The sequence below is a fragment of the Aedes aegypti genome, chromosome 2 (assembly GCF_002204515.2).
Source record: "Aedes aegypti strain LVP_AGWG chromosome 2, AaegL5.0 Primary Assembly, whole genome shotgun sequence".
Lineage (NCBI taxonomy): Eukaryota > Metazoa > Arthropoda > Insecta > Diptera > Culicidae > Aedes > Aedes aegypti.
Window position 1 is genome coordinate 77,328,017 of NC_035108.1, and position 25,121 is coordinate 77,353,137.

The 25,121-nt window shown below is 36.4% G+C and overlaps 1 protein-coding gene across 6 annotated transcripts in view; it reads left to right on the plus strand.

The window, feature by feature from the left end:
* LOC5568904 (putative sodium-coupled neutral amino acid transporter 11) overlaps positions 1 to 25,121 on the plus strand; it is a 151,311-nt gene that overhangs the window by 111,109 nt on the left and 15,081 nt on the right. For all 6 annotated transcript variants that reach the window (XM_021841303.1, XM_021841305.1, XM_021841308.1 and 3 more), the window contains exons 5-8: positions 16,609 to 16,723; positions 23,059 to 23,314; positions 24,028 to 24,098; positions 24,433 to 24,594. In XM_021841303.1, coding sequence (XP_021696995.1) covers positions 16,609 to 16,723; positions 23,059 to 23,314; positions 24,028 to 24,098; positions 24,433 to 24,594 — 604 coding nt within the window. The remainder of the gene's footprint in view (positions 1 to 16,608; positions 16,724 to 23,058; positions 23,315 to 24,027; positions 24,099 to 24,432; positions 24,595 to 25,121) is intronic.

The window sequence follows — 25,121 nt, forward strand, 5'->3', positions numbered from 1 at the left end:
GAATAGCTTGCTGAGACGGTTGGCTGTGATGGTAAATCCGTTGAAGCGATACCACTGTGCACTACACTTTTCGGAATTCAGATTTATTTTATTACAAAGTCACTTCACTTTACTGTTCGCATTAAACCACTGTATATTTAAATTAACTTTCACGCAATTCAACTTTTTATTTCATGCAACTTCAAAAGGACTACTTTACTAAAATTAACCACTTAATTTTCGTTGACGTTTTCACTATCTTCGTGCTTGGTGACAGTTGGAGAGAAAGAGAGCTCGATGACGTCCATGAGGCCTTTTATACTGTCCAAGGGATCGGAAGTTAGTTTTCCTCCATGATGCTATTCCTGAAGGTCCGTTAATGTCATTGCTAACGGTGTCGGAGTTAGTTGGAGCACAGGTGATTGGCGATCTATACTCCTCTTCACGGTGAGATGGCGTTTGCGCGTTGCTTCATCATTTGCGGTGGTTAGGTGAAATGTGTAGTTGCATATCTCCCAATTTTCCGTGTATACGCGAACAGGGGTTGCCGATCAATGAACGAATGTGCAAGTTGAGTTGAGGAAGAACTGACCTTTGTTCTTACTTCAGCATAATTAACGTGCACAACCCTCACTCCGGAAGCACTGATGATGATAAAGATGCTTTTCATGCGCAGCTCGAATCATCATAGGAGATCTAAATGCTCAGGTTGGCCAGGAGGATGAATTCAGACCGACTAATAGAAAGTTCAGCGTTCACCGGCTTACGACTAATTGATTTCGCCGCCTCCATTCGTAGTACCTACTTCCAGCACAGCCTTCCATATCGATACACCTGGAGATCACCACAGCAGACAGAATCACAAATCGACCACGTTCTGATTGATGGACGGCATTATCCTCCTACATTATCGACCACAGGACCTATCGTGGCGCTAGCATCGACTCTGACCACTATCTGGTGGTGGTTAAACTGCGCCCAAAACTCTCCATCGCTAACAACATACGGTACCGATGGCCGCCCCGGCATGATCTAGAGTGGTTTAAGCAACCGGATGGCGCAGCTGCATTAAGAGGATTATAAAACGAAGCCAAACTTTGAATTTTTAAAAGCACAAGACTGGAGAATCTGTCAACAATTCGCGTTGAAAATCACTCAAATTGCTTGCTTGCTGGTGATGACCAATGGGATAAATTTTCAACGCGGAGCGCTGTTTGGTTCTCAATTCTTGTGTTCTTGAAAATTTGAGGTATGGCTTCGTTTTATAATCACCTTAACAGAAGAGGGTCGTGCCGCGAGCCGAGATGTGCAGGGATAAGGATGGGAGCATTTTGACGGACGAGCGTGAGGTGATCGAAAGGTGGAAGCAGCACTTCGACAAACACCTGAATGGCGCTGAGAGCACAGGCAATGAAGGACGGGACAACGGAGCAAATGCCTTCGTCAGTACTGCGGGCGATGGAAACCAATCAGCCCCCACTTTGAGGGAGAAGATCTGCAAGATCTACGAGAAAAGCGACAAGTGAGATTTTGCGAACTTTCGAGCGGCCGTCGTCCTTAACGCGGCCTACAAAGCGTTATCGCAGATAATATTCCGTCGTCCATCACCTATACGTAGTTAACTAATTCATTAGAAGTTATTAAGCCAGCTTCGTTGACAGCCGATCAGCAACGGACGAGATTTGGCGGTGTGCAGGAAAACGGTGTGTGGCGACAAAGGATGAACCACAAGCTTGCCCAACTCTATGGCGTGAAATTGTTGATTCAGTGTTATCTGTTTAGATGTTAATTAAATAAATGAAAATGACAGCACTTCCACAGTTATGAACTGTGAGCCTTTTTAGCCAAAGTTACATTTCGCCAGTCGTAATGCTCTTTGATTTTGTATCCTCAGTCCCTTGAGCTGCCTCTGAAAAGAATTATTGCATCCTGTATCGCAACCTGCCGTTTAATTCCGGCTGGTCTCCCCAAAAATCTTCCGAGTTGATTCGCTTAATTCAAACATTTAATCAACGCAAATTAAATTCTCTATACATGTTCCGGCCGGACGATTGCTGTTTGTGTTGAACTCGCAAATCAACATTAAATGGAAATTCAAATTTGGTGGTTTCCTATTGGATGCAACGGGGAGACGCAGGTATTCGAAAACTACCTGACCAGAATGCAATATGGCTCTCATACTTCTGTAGGGATCGTCCGTATACCACGTGGACAACTTAGAGGGGGTCAATTATATCTTTAATAGCTTCAAAATCGTTTGGTGATCGTTTCAATTATGCAAAATATTTGAACCGGCTATGTACACCCTACGGTTCTATATTCTAGTATGTGATAGTTTCCAATGTTTTCTTTTCAATTATAGCCATTTTTGAAACTTTTCTGACAATTGAGAGAAATTTGCCAGATGTTTGATTGTTTTAAGTCCGCGTGGACATTTGGAGAGAGCGTAAGGCTTCGAATAAATGTTCACGCCATTCCACAGGAAAGGGGAAGGTGGTCTTAAAACAAGGTTTTTTACATACGTGCTATATAGACGCCCCCTTAGTAGAGCAGCCCCACAAATCAGTTGCAGCTAACTTTCCCGTTTCTTCTCTCGATGGGGTCGTAAATTTCCCTGCAACAGCCAATACGATGCAGCTGCAGCAGCCTCAAGCTTCTCTAACGGACGGCTTTTTGTTTTATTCCAGGTGCGGTGCGGCCATCTCAGTGGAAGATTTAGCTATCCAGGAGTCATGGAAGCAGCATACGGCAAGGCCGGTTACTACCTTCTCTCACTGTTGCAGTTCATGTATCCATTTCTCGGTAGGTATCACGTGACTTTGCCGTGTGTGTGTTTTGCGCTCGTAAGTAATGCAAGTATCGAGAGCAATTTCAGTTTCATACTTCAAACCATCATCCCTCATCAGTGTGTATGCATACCACTTTTAGTACCTACATATTTATGAATCATGGGGGACCCTTGGCGGTGTAGCATGTGGCACCCGACACGTGCAACAAATTCGTGATGTAAATATATAACTACAGAGTTCCTATTTTGAAGATGCTATTTTGGATTAACTTTGGATTAACAGTGCCTTAAAGCAGGGTAATTTTGATTGTTTCAAGTCTAAACAGTTAAAAATCTGCATTCTGATTTAAATATTTTCACTTTATATGTCAAATTTCGGTTTTGTGGTAACGTTCATAGTGGTAATGTAGACGCATCAAAATCCACAACAAACTACTGTTTGACATCATTGCAGTAAAACTGGGTTGGAGAATGTTAATAGAAAACGTGGATTTGATTTCAGGCATTATATACAGAATTTTAAAAAATTAACGTACAAAAACGTTCTTAGAGGAAACAAACATGACAATCACTATTAATTATGTATAAGTTTTCATATAAAATTATATTTCTGATAAGATATCGCTTGATTCGTATGTTTTGACATTGATTTCAAATTTATTGAAACATTTAAAGAGTAAAATAAGTATATGAGCAAAATGGATTTTTTATTTTGTTTCCAAAAATGGTTGAATCATTGTTTAGAGCTAGTTCTACTACAGTTAACTTTCCCTTACTTGATATTCCGTGTCTCGATATCGATTTTTACCATTCGTTTTGTTAAGAATTCTGTGAATTCTGCTTGAACTTCTTTTTGAGTTTTGGCAAGAAATGTCTCCATAAACAACGCTAAATATAATAAAGATTTTTATCTATCAATTAGCGTCGGTCAAAAATCTGCAAATATTAATTGACAAGAAAATTTTTTGCAAAACCCACAGACAATGCTTGTTGCTACTCCTTACTTTGAATTTACAGAACAAATTCTTAAATAGCAAGTAAACCAGCACAACCAACATATGTAACCCACAAAGCATAAACTTTTTCCTACCGTAGCAACGGAAAATTCCTCCAGCTAACCGCGCGTTTGTTGTTCGTTGTTTGTTTAAAAACTTTACACCGTTTCCCCGGTCGATTATCAGCGCTGCATAAAAATCTCAGCCGTATTTCATCAACATTCCGCTGGTGGCATCATGTGCAAGAAGTTTGTCGGGATATGTTGTTGCACCAAAATACAAACAAACGTGCCGACGACCGCTAACCGATTTTTCCAGTATAGAAGAACAAATGAATAAAACATTATTATCTTCGGTTAAAGCACATGATTTCAAGAGTGAAACAAGTACCCGTAAAACGGGGTATCTTTGATAATGCGGATAGCTTTGATAGTGCGTTACCCACCACTAGAGTGATGCAAATTTTGAAATTTTGGCTCCCCTGTGCTTAAACGATTTTTATTATGGTAACTAACATCCTCCCAAAGTTTGAAATGATTCGGAAGATATTTGACTGTGCACACGCCATTTAAAGTTTATATGGAGATTACTATGGAAAACGCTCACCATTTGTGTTCAGCCCTCTATCTCGCGGTCATAATATTTTATGGAAAAGTGAATAATCTCTACTCATGTGAAATTCTTGCAGCTACAACTTTGCCGAAGACCATATTTCGATTGGACGTCAGGATAAATTGCTATTCATCATCATAAGGTGAGTTTGCATTTTTCATGCTTAACCAACTGCGCGGCAGTTGATCCTGGTGGGTAGAATAGATCAAAGTAATCCAGGCTACTATGTTCTACAGCAAAAAGCAGTGTTGCTCTGAAAGTAACTGAATGATCATCTCTGCGTGGTTTGGACTTTGGAATCAAGAGTAATAAATTATCCTTACGTCCCAGCAAAATGTGGTCTTCGGCAAAGTTGTAGCAGCAAAGATTTCACTTGGGAAGAGTGTGTTCACCATTTCATATGTTATTATGACGAGCAGATAGAGGACTGAACACAAAAGGTTTGTCTTTTCCATAATAATCTCCATATAAACTTCAAATGGCTTTCTTCCAAATCAATTCAAATTTTGGGAGAATGATTTTCACCATAATTGACATCGTTTAAGCATAGGGGAGCAGAAACTTCAGTATTTGCATCAGTCTACCCACCACATACTAAGCCAAATATCTTAATTTCTGTAAATCGATTAAGCAAAAAAAAATGCAAAACTAAAGAATATTAGTATGATACTTCATGTAAGTGCTGTTTTCATTTAAATCGAGAACATTTGAGGCTTTATATACGAATATTAAAAATTAATACGATTTAAGCTTTTTCGAAACGCTTACAAACAATCTGTTCTATGATCACTATTTGGTGTAGTTTTGAATAGTTAATCACTTATCTTTCACAGCCTAGTTTTCATAGAATTTGAATATGGTCTTAAATCTCGTAGCGAATAGAGTTTTCACAAACTGGGACAATTTTTGTAATCTAGGTCAGAAATTTCCATATAGTGTTAAACGCCTAGAAGTATGCAATGTCCCTTAAGTTATTTGGCTTTACATCAATTATCTTGATAAAGCCTCGCCAAACAATAATTCCAAAACTAACTTTCGATTATATGAAAAATTATATATCCATTCATAATAAATCTTTTGGAAATATATCGACTGCAATCGATAGCTAGGATGCCAGTACTTGTTTTAAAAATATAAATTATTATTCTTTGAAACAGCATGCATAAATATTCAAGTTTTCTTCATAAAAACTATCAAAGTTACCCCGTTTTACGGTACTCTCATATTTAGAAAAACATTAAAAGTCAAATGAGGAGAGTTATATTAAAATAGTACTAAGGACATACGCAGTTTTGGTCCAAATCACTCATCCAACGACGGTGTAAAAAAATTGTTAGAAACTCATCAAAAATTTTCCTAGCAATTCGTTATATGTTTTCTAGGAAATCCCTCAATTTTTTTTACGTGATCTGAGAGATTGTGCGATATTTGCCAGAAAACCATTCGCCAGAAAACTATTCGCCAGAATGACATCCGCCAGAAAGTACCATATGCCAGAAAACCATTTGCCAGAACGTACCATTCGTCAGAAAACCATTCGCCAGAATGTACCATTCCCCAGAATGTACCATTCCCCAGAATGGAACATCCCCTAGTTTGTTTTTATAGAAAGAGCGTTAAAAAATTATTTATTTTTGTGTTTATTTTTGTTAGTATACTTAAAAAAGTACAGGGTCTCTTGGACACCAGTTGACTTAGTGAGCCAGCTTCGAATATTCGTTTTGGGTATTGTGGTTCTAGTATTCTAATTGTTGAACAAGTACACAAAACTTCCTTGCAGTTCAAAAAAAAATATAGATTTTTCGAGTATTCAACGATTAACATCGACATGTGAAGCTTTATAAATATGAATTGACCTAATCCTGAGGGAACGTGGAACTAGAAAGTAGAAAGAAGAAAACATACTATAGAATAACAATTGTATTCATTAAAAGCTGCTCCACCATGTATGGAAGGTACTGCTTACTGATGTAAAGATTTGATATTCAGCATGACGGATAATAAAGTAAGTTTTTTTAATTTATATTGTCCCTGTTAAATGGTATTATGGTTTGGAAGACTTCACAAGAGACTTGCCCTTCTTTTCAGCATAAGCTATTCTTCAAAGTTGTGTTGCTTCTTATGGACTATTTCATTGAATGTTTACGAGATTTCCATATACGTTGCAACAATTGTTATACAGATGTTATAGCATGAGAATGTTATTTTATACCTAGTGAATTCCACACTTATTTTTCATTCTTAATTTTTCAGTTTTAATCAAATGATTTTTTTTATATTACTAAGTTTACACGGAATTATGGTTTCGGAATATTTCACAAGTGGTTCTCCCTTCTTTTAATCATAGCTGTTCTTTAGAGTTTTGTTGCTTCTTAAGGGCTACTTCATTGGATATTTACAAGATTTCGATACACGTTGCAACTATTTCTGCCGTCTGTTCGATGAAGTAATTAATGCCTCCATTCGCAAACCAAAGATACATTTACTATAACAACTTTCAGGAGCTTTCAGACAATTAAATTGTAAAATCAATAAGAACATCCTATATATGAAGAATGAAGAATTTTTATTTGCCCCAAACCATATCAAGTAGCGATAGGCAATGACTCTATTTTGAATACTTTTCCATGTACTGATATTTAGGTGACCATTATCACTAAAAATCTTTTGGTGTATTTTTCCCGAATGTTGTGCCCTCGAATATCATTTCCCCGAACGCCAGTTACCCGAATGGCATTTTTCCCCGCAATCTATTCTCCCGAAAGGCTCGAAATTTGTATGGATCGTGTTATTAGGACAGAACCACCCCCTTCTACCCACCTTGAACGACCACCCCAGACAACCAGAAATCGCATGAAAGTTCACGTTATAACTCGTTTATTCATACTGATTACATCAAACTCGCAAAACACCGTGGATAAACTCGTCAGATTGATGAGTTTCCTCGCATAAAACACTTTTTTTCTGAGTTCATTTGTACATTTTGCTTCGTTCCGTACACTCGTACAAAGTAAATCGAATCAATTCGTAGCAGCTGTCAAATCAACATTTGTTATCATAAGTTAAGTCGCATAAGATCACAGGTCAGTTCGGTAGAATATTTATACACTCGCATTGTATGTTATTATTCATCACATAATATATGCATGCATATCGCCTCCACTTTTGTACATAGAAGGCCTTTTCGCGACATCTTATAAGTGAAATTTTGCACATACAAAGCCTCCAGGTGATTTCGTTATATGTACATTTTGGTTGTCTGGGACGTGATTATGGACGGCCCCCAAAATAGATGCAGTTCAAAATGGATAATACACAATCTTCAGAAACAGAGTGGTGAGTTAGAAAGAACGATAATGAAAACAATAAAAATGCTGAGTTCGGAGAAACTTTAGAGAACCGCTGATCAAAAAGAAAGGTGATATCATATGAACCGTTCATCACACTGAAATAAACAATAAGTTATGATAATTATGAGTGCCAAAACATTTTCGAGGAAATATACCACTTGAGAAAACGGGGTGTTCAGGGAAACGACATTCGGAGAAAGTAGCACAACCCCAATAAACTGTCCGTTGATAAGTAAAAATTATCTGGTAGTTGTACGAGAAGTTCTTTACAATACAATATTCTGATGACGAACAGCTCGCATTGAAAGGAAATGCAATTTTCACGAAGGTAAAACTAGGTAAAACAGCTTTTAATATAACAAAATATTGTATCAAAGCCTCTTAGGCAAAAAACTAGTAAAAAAGTACAATAACAGTGTTATTGTCTCCGCTCTGTACACTAGCAGCAAGCTTAAAATGAGAAGAACGAGGTTGTTACCGTTCTATTAGTGTTCTTAAAGATGTAAAAAAATCGCACAAGTCGAATATTGTGACGGCCATCTTTGGATTCCGAGATATTTCTCAATGCATTCGTTGATCAAAATCGACAAGAAAAATAATTCTGGGAAATGGTACTTTCTGGCGAATGGTTTTCTGGCAAATATCGCACAATCGATCTGAGAAATTTCCTACAAGAATTCAAGCTAAGAAGCTCTCGCCACTAAATTTCTAAAGATCAATGAAAGAAACTTTTTCAAAGAGTTTTTAGGAGTTCACTATGGGGCTTTGAAAACAAAACAAAAATCTCAGCGAGAACTTTCCAAGAACCTTGGTCTAGATTTGATGCAATGGTATTTTTGTTTATGAATGCAGAAACGATGGGATAACTAAAAAGATATTGAGGAAATTGTTTTCGCTCTTTGTTCTCTCAATAATAGAATGAAACCCTATAATACAAATAAGTAGCCATACTTTTGATTAGATATTTGTTTGGTACCGACACCTTCTTTTGATATTACTTTTATGTAATGGTATCGTTTCATGGTATATGTGCTTTTCACTTACTTCTTTGAGTCAATCTAAACATTCTATTTACATATTTCTATTGCAAACCTGCTAATTACTAATTAGGGAAAACCTATACAATAAATCACCATATCACCATAAGCCATCCAAAGAACTTCTCGCAGATGCAGTGGAATTTGCAGCTTGCAGTGGCCTAAGGTTGGTAAATGCTAGACAGTCGTACCATCGGTACCTCGCGTACCTAAAGGAATAAAATAGACCCCTTTTTGTGACCCTTAGCCTCTTGGCCAGCAACTCCTTTCCCTACCTCTTCATGGTACTGGCCGGGATACGAGCAACCTAAGGAAAGATCGGATAACCAACTCCGGTGAGAACTTTGGTCGTATGCTGATAATAAGGGGGGAGTGCCAGAGAAGAATTTTAATCTAAACTGTACACTATGATCCTCCGAACCTTTAGGGGGAATGGTCCCGGGAATCTAGGGGGTTGGTGTCAGGCTCTGCAAGCCAGCCATAAATTAAACAAGCAACGAATACTTAACGAGAGAATACGAACCGTGACAACCGGCGATGACCAAAGCGACGTGAATGGACTTCCGATTGGAAACTCGGTACCTAAATTGTAAATCTCTCAACTTCATCGGTAGTACACACACGCATACTGGTCGATACTGAAGGAACGCGGATTCAGAATCGTAGCGTTGCAGGAAGTGTGTTGAAAGCTGCGACAACACACACTAGCTGGCAACAGCTTCTAAAGTGATGAAAAATTTGCAGAGGCGCGTAATCGGGTGCTTGCCGATCAATGAACGAATGTGCAAGTTGAGGATCAAAGGTCAGTTCTTACTTCAGCATAATTAACGTGCACAGCCCTCACTCCGGAAGCACTGATGATGATTAAGATGCTTTTCATGCGCAGCTCGAATGCGAGTACGTCAGCTGCCCAAGCTACGACATCAAAATCATCATAGGAGATCTAAATGCTCAGGTTGGCCGGGAGGAGGAATTCAGACCGACTAATAGAAAGATCAACGCTCACCGGCTTACGACTAATTGATTTCGTCGCCTCCATTCGTCTGGAGATCACCACAGCAGACAGAATCACAAATCGACCACGTTCTGATTGATGGACGGCATTATCCTCCTACATTATCGACCACAGGACCTTTCGTGACGCTACCATCGACTCTGACCACTATCTGGTGGTGGTTAAACTGCGCGCAAAACTCTCCGTCGTTAACAACGTACGGTACCGACGGCCGCCCCGGTATGACCTAGACCGGCTCAAGCAACCGGATGTCGCAGCTGCACACGCTCAGCACCTCGAGTTACATTTCGCCAGTTACATTTCGCCAGTCGTATTGCTCTTTGATTTTGTAACCTCAGTCCCTTGAGCTGCCTCTGAAAAGAATTATTGCAGCCTGTATCGCAACCTGCCGTTTAATTCCGGCTGGTGTCCCCCAAAAATCCTCCGAGTTGATTCGCTTAATTCAAACATTTAATCAACGCAAATTAAATTCTCTACACATGTTCCGGCCGGACGATTGCTGTTTGTGTTGGACTCGCAAATCAACATTGAATGAAAATTCAAATTTGGTGCTTTCCTGTTGGATGCAATGGGGAGAGCAGGTATTCGAAAACTACCTGACCAAAATGCAATATGGCCCACATACTCTCAGGGATCGTCCGTATACCACGTGGATAACTTAAAGGGGGTCAATTATTTCTTTAATAGCTTCAATCGTTTAGGGGCCCAAATAGCCGTAGCGGTAAACGCGCAGCTATTCAGCAAGACCAAGCTGAGGGTCGTGGGTTCGAATCCCATCGGTCGAGGATCTTTTCGGGTTGGAAATTTTCTCGACTTCCCAGGGCATAGAGTATCTTCGTACCTGCCACACGATATACGCATGCAAAAATGGTCATTGGCATAGTAAGCTCTCAGTTAATAACTGTGGAAGTGCTCATAAGAACACAAGCTGAGAAGCAGGCTCTGTCCCAGTGGGGACGTAACGCCAGAAAAGAAGAAGAAGCTTCAATCGTTTGGTGATCGTTTCAATCATGCAAAATATTTGAACCGGCTATGTACACCCTACGATTCTATATTCTAGTATGTAATAGTTTCCAATGTTTTCTTTTCAATTATTGCCATTTTTGAAACTTTTCAGACATTTGAGAGAAATTTGCCAGATGTTTGGTTGTTTTAAGTCTACGTGGACATTTGGAGAGAGCGTAAGGCTTCGAATAAATGTTCACGCCATTCCCATTGGCGTAGGAACAGGGGGGGCCAGGGGGGCCAGCCCCCCCCCCCCAGAGTCTTCCAGGCCCCCTCCAGAATTTTGAATGAAAATATATATGAAAAAAAAATGTTTGCATAATTCTAAAGTGAAGTAAAATCTTCTGAATCTATTGATAAACATTCTTCAGTAGTTGCGTTCTTTTATTTTGATCAATAATAGTGGGAAAACCTAGTTTGTCGTTCACAGCATTAGTGTGGTTCTGAATTCGTTGAATTGTGCGACCATCGAAACATTAATCGTCCTGCTGTCGCTCGACATCTCCGTTTCAAAATACTGTGATACTAAAAAGCGTCAGTCTCCTAGAAAATCGGTTCCTTAAATTCGTATTTTCTAAGTAGGGCAAACCATACTATTTCAAATGTTCTAGCATAGTGTAGCCTTTTAACTGCATTACGATTTCCTGTGTTCTTGGAGGGTGCCCTGATCGAGGTGTCCGGTGATGATGATTGTCCCCATAACATTTCTTTAAAAAAAATCATTGATAAAAAAGGTCTCGGCAAAGAAATAAATAGACTTAATTACTAAAGGAACTTCTAAGACGTAAAATAGCTGCAATTATTGGCGAAAAACAAGGCCTAATTCGAAACATATCTCTTAAAAGAATTTCGAACTTACCTAAGGCTTCTAAAAAAAGTAAAAACAATCGGCCATAATTTTTGATTCTAGCAATATGTTCTTTCTTTGTTTTCGCTTCATTTTTTAATAATTTCGTATGAATGAACTTTTTGATTTATCTCTAAACTACGTTTTACCAAGTAAGTTTTTTACAGTCTCAAGAATTTTAATGATCGAATTCGTTAATGTGTCCCGAAGAGTGGTTTAAACCTTTTGCTTCAAATCTTTTAGAAAGTAGTCAAATAATATTGAGATTTGCTAAAAATTGCTAAACCTTTAAAAAGTTCAAACTATGCCCTAACATTTTTTCTAAATAACCGTTGATTCTGTCAAATTCCTTCATATAGGGGAATTTACGTATTCTTGGCAGTCCAAACCGATGTGGCGCTTCTTTTGCAATTTTCTCGAACATCAGCAGACAAATTACGTTTTTGCCTGTTTACATGTATGGGCTGCTCAATCCTCTATCAATTCACACCGATAGACTTGTTAAAACCTTCTTGGAAACTTATTTATAACGCTTCGAACAACCAATATCCGTGTGACTAATATCGGCAGCCTTTAATATTCTCTTCGGCAGATTTTCCATAAGAACTGTAGGCAAATCTCCAAATCAGTCGCACTTTGAGGCGTGTTCATTTGAATTGATGGCATCTATGGTGAAATTGTTCGTCCAGTCTCGGCAATTTCGTCAACGGGGAGCTTACAAAACAAAGAAACATCTGAATGTTTTTATTGATGTGTTTTGAAGGAAAAATACTGTGTATCTGGCATTTGAAATTTGGTTGCCGATAATAGTCCAATGGTGCCGAAGCCGTAAATGACCCTAGTTTTCCGAAAAAAGTTATTAAAAACTTTTTCGCAAAGTTCATTCTAAGTCCTTCAGAAATATTTTTAAAATGCATTGTAAATTGCGTTACAAATTCTCCTTTGTTTTTTTTTTTGTGAATTCTACTTCAAATCCCCAGATTCTACAGAAATTATATACGAAAAGTATTTTTGGAATGTGTTTTGGCTTCGAATCTCCAGAAGAAATTTATTGAAAAATCCCAGGCATATTTTTGCTTCCGAAATTAGCAATTTAGCAAAATAACTGGGCAAGGATTAATTAAGAAATTTGTGAAGATCTTCCTTAAAACAATGTTTCAGAAATTGTTTTATAAATTCTGCAAAAAATCTATATTCTGGAATTGAATTCTTGTACATTTTCAAGGCGGAATTCCTAGAGGCTTTTTGGCTTAATTATGAAGATTCTGATGGAGCTCCTTGAGAAATTCGTTTTTTTTTTTTTTTCAATATGATTTGAGCGATTTCAATTATCCTGCAGTTCATTGTTTATTTATCCAGCCCATTGATTAACCTCTAGAGAATAATATAGATCACTTATCTTTGGTTGTTTCGATCCGATTTAACAAACATTTTGTTGTTTCTCCTTCCTTCACATGACGTATTCTTAGGCACCTTCGTACAAAAATTCGTACTCCAAAAAGCAACATTTTAAAGAATCTAAAGGAGAAAAATGAATTCCAGGAGTTTTAAAATTTTTCAGAGTTCTTATACGTATGGCTCCTGATTTCTGTAAATCCATCAGGAATTCCTCAACGAATTTTCAAAGTTATGCAAAAATTTACTCCAAGTTTCAAATTATGAATTTTGTTATAAAACATCTTTGGCAGAGTTCTTGATAAAAACCGCCAATATTTTCACTTTCAATTTTTACAGTTCTACCACAATAGTTAAAAGTTTTTAGATTAATCTGCCATATTAAAGCTTCGGAGTTCATGCGAAACATTTTTTTAAATGTAAGATACAAACACCTTCATAAAAATTCCATCTGTTTTAACATAAACCGTTGTCTATTATAAAGACGATAAAATGAACAAGATTTTTTGTAGTTAATCCTACGAAAAACGCCAAAGCACACGCCACAGAAAAAGTGAGTAAAATCGTCAGGCCGTCAGAAAGTTCCAAAAATTCTACGATTAATTCTTGAATTTCCCGATAAGAGTTCAATATTTTTCCAAATTCAATTTGAACTTTAATAATAATAAAAAAAATCTCTGAACAAATTTCTCGATATTTTTTTTTGAGTATTTGCACGGAAGAGTTTATGAAAGAATAGCTGAACCAATTCTACTAAAAACTTTGAAATGAATGAATTGAAAAAATATGGGTAAGGAATTCGGGGATTAATATCAAATTGATTTTTAGATAAATCTAAAGAAACACTTAGACAATTTTCTTTGAAGAAATGCAGATAGATTTGTTGAAAACTTCTCTGGGAAATCACTAAGAACATTTTCCCAGTTGAACCTTATTTCATTATTTATGAAAACCTTGTGGAATATTAGGAGAGATCAAGAAAGAATCAATAATTTTTGCTGTGAATTTTTCAACCAATCCTTTACAGGGTGTCGACTCAATTTCGAAAATAAAATTTCCTGATTTTCCCCGACCTTCCAATAATTTTTTAGAAACATTTTAGAGTACTGAATTTGGTTTAAAGACGAAATAAAAATATAGTTGTCGGGCTCAGCGCTACATTTTGTTTACCAAGTTTGGCATATCGCAGTACACTTTCTACGACATTCTAGATTTTGATGTATTACTTCAAGTGCCGTCAAATTTAGAGCAACTACAATGAAAATTAAGGTCTTTATTTGGACCGTAATAGGTCGTATAAAGAAAAAGCTTTCGCTCAGTTTAGCAAAGGCTTTCACTTTACTCAAAAACAACTGTAAGATAATTTTCTAGAGCGTGTTTTAAAGCTAGTATGATTAAACTGATCACTTGAGTGTTTTCTTTCAAAGCTTAAAGATTCGTATGAAACAAAAAATAGTGAAACCTGAGTAGATACCCAGAAAATCCTGAATCATCTACTTACTAATCATACTCAGTTAAAATCTTCAAGATTTCAAATTCTCAATGTTTTTCTCTACATGTATTTGTTTTATATAAGAAGATGCTATTTCATAAACTATTACAGAAAATCTTACATTATTCCTCCATAAACTAATGCGAATATTTCTTCAAGAATACTTAGGAAGATTTTTTTAAAGAATCACATTTTTTTTTTTCACTTAAAATGACTCCATTTTTTTCGAATAGGTACTTCAAATAATTCATCGCGAAGATTTGTAACAATTTATTTATTTTAATAAAAATTTTGGACTTTCGATATGAATTATGCCTTAGTTTTCTTCCCCGAAGAATTCATCTAAAGATGCTTTAAAAATCATTCAGGGATTTATTATTGTTCTAATAAAAACTTGACGTGCCTCCAGCAATGCTGTGAGGAACTGCTCCGATACTTCTAAGAGTATCTTCAAGAAATCTCACAAAAGTTCAATCATAGCAGAAATTCTATTAAGAGAATTTCTGGACTCTTAAAAATCTTGGAGCAGGGGAATAGCACTAAAATTTTGACTCACAAGAATTCGGTAAATGTTACAGTTTTAATTTCACCAGAAACAGCCGATGAAATTGTCAATAAAATTAAATTTATGATAGCGGGGATGATCCAGACATAACAAATTGAAAAGAATCGCAGATTGAACACTTAAAGAGAATTTCAGAAGAATCTCCAGAATATCTGGGGAATTTTTTGTGTTCATTCTGCGATTCTAAACATCAGTTTAGGAAAGCTCCTGATGAGAATCCTAAAGTAACGCTTGGAACCTTATTCATCACATTTTCAAAATTCGAAATTCCGAGGATTTTTTATAGATAGGAAAATATAGTTTACTTTACCATACATAACAGCGCTTTATCAATGGTTAATAGCTAGGATTGATTACCCATTTCGTCCAACAAATTTATCGTATTCCATAATTTGCAGATAATCAACTCGTTTGATGTTGTAATATAGTATTGATAGATAATTTTACCTGACCTGTAGTGAAATTTCCTGACTTTCCAGGTCAAAAATGGGATTCCATGACATTCCCTGACTTTCCAGGTTTTTCCAGGTAGTCGACACCCTGACTTTAAGAATTTCAGAGAGATTTTTGAACACAATTTTGGTAGTATTTATTGTAATATTTCTTGGAGAAATCCTTAGTAATTCCAGAAAATCCATAATACATTATTAATGAATAACTTAATGATATTTTCAACAATTAAAATTTATGTGTGATAAGTACGTAGTTTAGCTTCATGGAGAAATGTTTAAAATTCTGATGTTTCTTTTGAGCAATTTGATACAGTTTCTTCGAAAAATTCTAGATTATAAAGCCTTAAGAAACTCCAAGAAAAATCTGTTTAATAATAACTACTTTTTCCGTGGGAGTCCCAGCAAAAACTGAGTGAAAACTGGTAAAGGCGTTCTTGCACTGGAAAAGTACGGAAATAGTTCATGAAGAGATTCCCGATACTTGAAAAGTTTGTGCAAGAACTTCAAAGGGATATTCTTCGTGAGTTCTTTGGGAAAATTCTCGAAGGATCCAGTAATTAGACAAAGAATTGATATTTTCCGTAATTATTATTATTATTATTAATATTTATTTAGGACACTTTACCATACGTGTGGCATTCGTGTCGAATTTTCCGTAATGAAAATTGAAATTAACAAGCATCACTGATATTCAGAGATAATAGCTGATATGAGACAAAAACACAAACAGATAAAATCAACGCAAATTTTCGCAAACTACGAAATTTGCGAAAATCATGATTATTACTTCGGTAAATCAAGAATTTTCTAGCCCCCCCCTAGGCCCCCTCCAGGAAAAAATCCTAGCTACGCCAATGGCCTTTCCACAGGAAAGGGGAAGGTGGTCTTAAATCAAGGTTTTTTTTACCCACGTGCTATATAGACGGCCCCTTAGTAGAGCAGCCCCACAAATCAGTTGTAGCTAACTTTCCCGTTTCTTCTCTCGATGGGGTCGTAAATTACCCTGCAACAGCCAATACGATGCAGCTGCAGCAGCCTCAAGCTTCTCTAACGGACGGCTGTTTGTTTTATTCCAGGTGCGGTGCGGCCATCTCAGTGGAAGATTCAGCTATCCAGGAGTCATGGAAGCTGCATACGGCAAGGCCGGTTACTACCTTCTCTCACTGTTGCAGTTCATGTATCCATTTCTCGGTAGGTATCACGTGACTTTGCCGTGTGTGTGTGTTTTGCGCTCGTAAGTAATGCAAGTATCGAGAGCAATTTCAGTTTCATACTTCAAACCATCATCCCTCATCAGTGTGTATGCATACCACTTTTAGTACCTACATATTTATGAATCATGGGGGACCCTTGGCGGTGTAGCATGTGGCACCCGACACGTGCAACAAATTCATGATGTAAATATATAACTACAGAGTTCCTATTTTGAAGATGCTATTTTGGATTAACAGTGCCTTAAAGCAGGGTAATTTTGATTGTTTCAAGTCTAAACAGTTAAAAATCTGCATTCTGATTTAAATATTTTCACTTTATATGTCAAATTTCGGTTTTGTGGTAACGTTCATAGTGGTAATGGAGACGCATCAAAATCCACAACAAACTACTGTTTGACATCATTGTAGTAAAACTGGGTTGGAGAATGTTAATAGAAAACGTGGATTTGATTTCAGGCATTAAATACAGAATTTGAAAAATTAACGTACAAAAACGTTCTTAGAGGAAACAAACATGACAATCACTATTATATATGTATAAGTTTTCATATAAAATTATATTTCTGATAAGATATCGCTTAATTCGTATCTTTTGACATTGATTTCAAATTTATTAAAACATTTAAAGAGTAAAAATAAGTACATGAGCAAAATTGATTTTTTATTTTGATTCCAAAAATGGTTGAACCATTGTTTAGAGCTAGTTCTACTACAGTTAACTCTCCCTTACTCGATATTCCGTGTCTCGATACCGAGTTAGAGAACCATAGTAAAAGTTGATTTTCATGGCTACCTCGATGGTCCCTTGGATCGCATTTGCACTGGTTTTGTGTTCTATAACTCGATACCTCCATAACTCGATGGTCTCTTCAGTATCGAGTAAGGGACTGTATAACTAGACTGTCGAAAATAATTGAAGAAATTTTCAATACTTTATCGAATAGTGTTTGCATGATAGATTGCATGATAGATAGAATTGGTCCCCTCATCAATTTTTAACATTCGTTTTGTTAAGAATTCTGTGAATTCTGCTTGAACTTTTTTATGAGTTTTGCAATAAATGTCTCCATAAACAACGCCAAATATAATAAAGATTTTTATCTATCAATTAGCGTCGGTCAAAAATCTGCAAATATTAATTCACAAGAAAAAATTTTGCAAAATCCACAGACAATGCTTGTTGTTACTCCTTACTTTTAATTTACAGAACAAATTCTTAAATAGCAAGTAAACCAGCACAACCAACATATGTAACCCACAAAGCATAAACTTTTTCCTACCGTAGCAACAGAAAATTCCTCCAGCTAACCGCGCGTTTGTTGTTCGTTGTTTGTTTAAAAACTTTACACCGTTTCCCCCGGTCGATTATCAGCGCTGCATAAAAATCTCAGCCGTATTTCATCAACATTCCGCTGGTGGCATCATGTGCTAGAAGTTTGTCGGGATAAGTTGTTGCACCAAAATACAAACAAACGTGCTGACGACCGCTAACCGATTTTTCCAGTATAGAAGAACTAATGAATAAAACATTATTATCTTCGGTTATAGCACATGATTTGAAGAGTGAAACAAGTACCGTAAAATGGGGTATCTTTGATAATGCGGATAACTTTGATAGTGCGTTACCCACCATATACTAAACCAAATATCATGATTTCTGTAAATCGATTAAGCAATACAAATGCAAAACTACAGAATATTAGTATAACACTTCATGTAAGTGCTGTTTTCATTTAAATCGAGAACATTTGGGGCTTTATTTACGAATATTAAAAAATTAATACGATTTTAGCTTTTTCGAGACTCTTACAAACAATCTGTTCTACGATCACTATTTGATGTAGTTTTGAATAGTTAATCAATTATCTTTCACAACCTAGTTATCATAGAATTTAAATATGATCTAAAATCTCGTAGCGAATAGAATTTTCAGTTATGTAATTCATTCCATTGTGTTCGATTTATACTCCATTATCAAAGTTAGCATAGCATAGCATAGCATAGACTGACTGTACATGTCAATGGTTGCTACTCCGTGATTGATCAGAACTGGTAAGAATTGCACTACGATCCAAATGAATAAGTGATGGGAGTTTCCGCTTACTCTCGAAGTGCAATTTTAGCAGATCTAATATTATTGATCAATAACGGCGCCGGCCAAGTCCTTACAGTCAGTTGGGATGGGGAAGGAATGTTAGGGTGTAATGATTGTTGCTTCTAGAGACCTCTGCATTTCCACAATCACCACGGGAAGGGTGTTTATTAGTAAGGGAGGAATAGATCTGGGAGTCACCTCTGGTCGATGATGCGATCCATGGACAAGGGGGAAATATACGGCTTATATTTAAAGCTAGTTTTGTATTTTTGTCTCGAGAAGTTTTTGGTAGAAGCTTTAAAAAATACGTCAACATCTATAATGTCGAACAATTCAAAAGATGTTTTTATTAATGACGAAAACTGAAAATTGCTTGTATATATTTTAAATTATATGAAACAGGAATAATGCCGAGACTTGTAGTGACGAACTATACATAGTTTGTTTGAAAATCACATAAGAGTATTACTGTCCATTTTGTCTCGATATGGTAGAAGTTTTAAAAAATACGTCAACATTCACAATGTCGAACAATTCAAAAGATAATTATTAATAATGTCAAAAAGAGAAAAATATATGTATATAGAAATTGTATAAGAAAAAACCTAATGCCGACACTTATAGTGACGAACCATACAAAGTTTGTTTTAATATTACTTAAAAGTTACGCTTTCGAGAAAAAATGTGTTATCACAAGCATGAAACGAACTCACCAGTTGGTAATCCATCCTCGACTGAACACAAAACTGACACTGACAGCAAAACTTCTTGGCGTCCCAAAAACAAACCATTTTGCATGTGCCTTCCCAAATACCTACCCAGCAAGACGCTCCAAAACAGAAAAAAAAAATCTTCGGCGACGAAACCACGCGCGAAACCGTGAGCAAAACCTATCTGACGACGCAAAATCGAACCGTCCTGCTTGGGCTTCACGAAGCACTACCCAGCAAGCATTGGCGTAGGAACAGGGGGACTGAAAGTTCTACTAGAAATTCTTTTGTGAATTTCTTTCAATATTTTTCCCATTTTTTTATTTTCCAAATTCTTCTGCGTCGCTCATCAATCCTTAAGAAATATTTCCAAAATACATCACAAGTTACGACAAATTCTTTTTGCTTTCTTCTAGAAATTTTGCTTCAAATCCCCAGTTGATTCATGAATTGGAAATAAAATTGTTTTTGAAACATCTCTTGCCTTCGAATCTTCAAAATAAATTTGTTCAAAAACCTCAGGAAACAGAAAGAGTAGAGAAACATGTAGCAAAATAACTGGGAAGGGGGAATGGATACTTTAAGATATTCATAACGAAATTTTACTGATCTTTCCTAAAACATTTCCTTGGGAATAATTTTACCAATTATTGTCTTATTCCAAATTCCTATGTTTTTGTGCGATACGAGGCCGGAATTTCTATAGGCTTTCTGGCAGAATTCTAGAAAACCAGAAGTAAAGGAAGGATAGATTTCAAAATAATTTCTAAAGATGATTCTGATGAAATCTTAAAAAAAAGGAAAAATTTGAGGAGTTTTGAAAAATTTCAGAATTTTTAAACGTATGGTTCCTGATTTCTGGATTCATCAGGAATTTCTCAACAATTTTTCAATGTAATGCACAATTAATCTTTGGTAATGTTCTTAAAAAAAAACACCTTCAATATTTCTGCGTTTAACTTCTACTGTAAAATTTAAAAAAAAAAAAATTTTCAAAAAATTTTTTTCGAGGATTTTTGGAGGATTTTCTTTAGGGAATTTCGTTAGTGCGGGTTGAAGAAAAAAAATCTCTGGAAAATAAATCTCTGGTATTTTGTTCGGGAGAATCTTAGGGAAATAATAATTTAATTCTCTAAGACATCCCAGAACAAATTACTTGAGAAATCTGTGAGTATTTTCGTGGAAGAGTTGTTGAAATAACAGTTCAACGGTTTCCGCTAGGAATTTTATAAGAATGTTAGAATTTTTTTAAAACATTTCTTAGTTAAGCAAAACAAAGAAAATGAAACAAAAATGCCGAGGAAGTTTTGAAGGAATGGGGGATGTTGCTCCTTGATTTCAGAGAAATATAAAAAATGCAGGTAGGCCTGCGTTGATGATAGATTGGCTTTTCAATCTTGACAAAATTGAAAAACTGTTATTTTATTTTGTCCAACATTTCGGTCATTTTGGGACCTTCTTCAGAGACTCAATTTTTAAATTTCTACTTTGAGAAATCATGAGAATAACAATTTCCCAATTGAATTCTGTTTAACTGCTCATAACATTTTCGTGGAATATTACGAGGAATATTTAGATTAACATCCAGAAGATTGTTTTGCGGAAAGTCTGGATAATTTTTGTTGTGATTTTTTCAAACAGTATGGTAGAGCTTCAAAAGCAAACTGTTCTGAGGTATTCGTGAAATGAATCTTTGCTTGGTGATCTTGAAGACATTTTTGGTGATTCTTCTGTACTACTTTTTGGAGAAATACTCGGTAATTGATTAAAATCTTACACAAATTATTAATGAGCAACACTTTAAACTAACAGTTTGTATGTATTGTTAGTATGGGCACGACTTTGATAATGAAAATCATAGTACTTTTCCAAACAATCAAATATTTTTTATATTTTTGTATTTTTCTATAGGCTATTTCAACCAGCATCTGTGATAAACTTATTTGATTTAATAATCGTTTACATTGCAAATTTCGATTTAGGAAAATCAATTTTTATCTGGTCAGCACAGACCCTACATTTTAATCTTGTTGAAAAATAACAAGTGAAATATGTTTTCATCAAAATCATCAATCTCAATTTTTCTGGTGAGATCAGAAAGTCTGGGAATGATTATCTGTGGAAAGCCCAGGACTAACTTCGTGAAAACTGGTAAAAGACTTCTTGATGAAAGCACTGAAAATTACGAAAATAATTCATAAAGAAAATTCCGTAAGATTTCTAAGTGGAATCTCTTCAAGAACATGATTGAATATTTGAAAAAATCGAGGAAGAATCACAATGGATTACAAAAAAGAATGAATTTGTATAATTAAATATACAAATGAAACTTATGTGCCGCGAAATGAGACAAAATCACAAATTATTAAAATCAATACAAATCTGTTAAAAATCCGAAATTTGTGAAAATCGTGATTATTGCGAACGACTACATCTGTAAATTGGAGATGAACCAGCCGTGGGCTGAAAATCTCCCCAATAGAGATAATAATAATAATACATCTGGTAAACATGTATATGCTAGTGCCAGCCCCCCCACTCCCCCCTAGGCCCCCTCCAGAAAAAAAACCTTAGCTACTCCAATGCCAGCAAGACGCTCCAAAACAGGAAAAAAAAAACCCAGCGACGAAAACAATTGTGTTCGATTTATACTCCATTATCAAAAATACCCTAAAACAGAAAACCGACTGCGGATTATATGAAAAAGTATATATCCATTTAAAATAAATCGTTTGGCAATCTATCAACTGCAATCGATAGCTAGGAAGGCAGTACTTGTTTTAAAAATACAAATTATAATTCTTTGAAACAACATGTATAAATATTAAAGTTTTCTTCGAAAAACTATCACAGTTACCCCGGTTTAGGGTACTGTAAGTACTGTAAACCCTATGGCCAAAACTTGGACAGTTTGAGATTCCACCTTCCCTCTTATAGCAAGGTATTTCTGTATTTCAAACGCATCTGAGGCTTTTTTTACGACATGCATCACATTCTCAAGAAATGCACCGCATTGCAATTCATTGCCATCACCCACAGCTAACAAATGCGCGTACCGTGAACTGCACGCCCGCACCATATCTCATGTCAAACAACTCACAAAAGCCAATTCATACAGCCACAGACTCTTGCACTGAGAATCCACCCTCATGCCTACCCGGGTAGAAGGAAGTAGCAAATGAATATCAAATTCTACCATTAGAATAGAAAGTTTGAATTTCAAAAGTTGATATCTGTTGTATCACGTTCAACGACTGAATATTTTTACGGAGCTATATTTGTTTCAACAGGATTGTAAAAAAAAAATACATGAAAAGTGGAATTGTTGACCTTTTTCTAGATTTGAACCGCCCTAATTCGATATTGAATGTAATGTTATTCAATTTGGCAAGTGTTTTTAATTTTATGACCATGTTGTTATTCATCTCTACTCCGGTACCGACCATGTTGATATCAAACTGAATTTTGCCGTGTTTTCCATCCCTTTCTCATCCCACACGCGCGCAGCAATGATATCGTACAACGTGGTCGTCGGTGACACGCTCTCCAAGGTGCTGGTGCGCCTGGTGCCCTCCTGGGGCAGCTCGATGGGCCCGGTGCGCTTCGGCGTGGTGCTGGTCGTGACCGTGTTCGTCGTGATACCACTCTGTCTGTACAAAAACGTCTCCCGGCTTGCGAAGGCGAGCTTCCTGAGTTTGGCGTGCGTCGTGATTATCCTGTTTGCCGTCGTGTACAAACTGCTGGCCGGCGATTATGCTGTCGTGTGAGTATAACTTTATTTGTCCAGGAGTGGGGTTGTTTGTATTTTTGGTAGCGTTGAAGTGTTATCACAGCTGATGACATCCTGCTTGAAGAAGATAATATATGTTGGACATTATACAGTGAACTTTTATTTCATCAAGATATGAAAACAAGAAACATTTAATTTCTATCTTTAGCATTTATGATTTTATTCGTCCAATTAGCTCATATTTTTTGTTTCTCTATAGTTTAGCACCATTTTTTCACAAGCCTCTTCTATTTTCAGAGTGTGCATCGATATTGGAAGAGTTTTTTGAGAACCTGTGAAAAAATTGTGCAACAATATTGGGAAACAAAAAAGTGATTGCTATGTGAATTTTTGTTGTTGTGAAAAATGCTTCCAGAAAAATTAACCAGTTGACAAAGAAATCTTTTTTATGAGAGATCAAATTTATTTAATAAGCTATAAATGAACTTCTTCTAAATTCCATAATAAACATTTATTTTTCATAAAATAAAGTGTTATGTAGTCAGTCAGTCAAAGCTCCAAAACCGCAATCGACTAAAAACTTGTTAATGATTTCAGTGTTATAGCATCTCCCATCAAAATAATTTTCACAACCCCAACCAGTCATGTCAAAGCCCCGTAAAACACGTTTCTCTTCTACGGTAACCAACTTGCTTCATAAACTTTTTTTATTCTGTTCTCTCCACCTTCTCCATCCCTTCCCTTAGGCCAGACACACCGGAATCGTGGCGATTTGCCCACACTGATCTGATCCCGGCCGTGGGCATCATGGCATTTGGTAAGAATTTCCACCACTTCCACTTGCAAAAGTTTTACTACGGCATCCAAATTGAAGAGCATTTAAAAAAAGAGAATCCAATCCCTCCCTCATCTCAATTAGAAATTTGATCAATAAAAAAAAAAAAAAATAAATTATATATTTCTACCGATAAATCTCAATTGATCCTCAACTATTGCCTGTATCGAATTACTTTATTGGAAGTTTTTTGGATAAATTAGTGATGGCTATCTTTTTTCCGGGGCATGATAATATTTTCCCCATTTTAAAACCTCACCCAACAATGATGTTGCTTTAATTTTCTTTCTACGGCCTTCTCTTTTCCTGGCCGCAGCGTTTATGTGTCATCACAACACATTTCTGGTATACCAATCGATGCGAAATGCCACTCTGGAACGGTGGGAAAAGGTGACCCACATTTCCGTGGGCTTCGCCTGGCTGGTGGCCGTCTGCTTCGGAATCGCTGGATATTGCACCTTTCGGGCGCTTTCGCAAGGTGAGTACTAGGGTGGCCCAAGATGATCAAATGACGGAAATCTCAAATTATATCCCCCCCAATTTATTCATTTCCAGTATTTGTAAGGATTGTTTTGGGGATACTGTCAAAGTATTTTCACGAATCAATTCAAGATTTGTACAAGACATTCTTAAGGTGAAGGTGCTTCGAAGCCAAACCTCGAATTTTTAAGAGCACACATTATGAGAACCAGACAACTTTTTGTGCTGAATATTAAATTCACTGGTCACTCGCTGACGATGACCAATCGATCAAATTTTCAACAAGAACGGTTGTCAAGTTCTCTAGATTTGTGCTCTAGAAAATTCGATGTTTGGCTACGATGCATCTTCACCTTAAAGTTTAATTCTACTTTTTTTCTAAAGATATCTATTCTCAAGAAATCTCATTAGGCATTACTCCTGGTATTTCTTTTTGTACTATGCCATAAACATTGCATTATTTCCAATAATTCCATCGATCTCTTTATTGCGGAATTTCTCTGGAGATTCTTAATGATATTCATA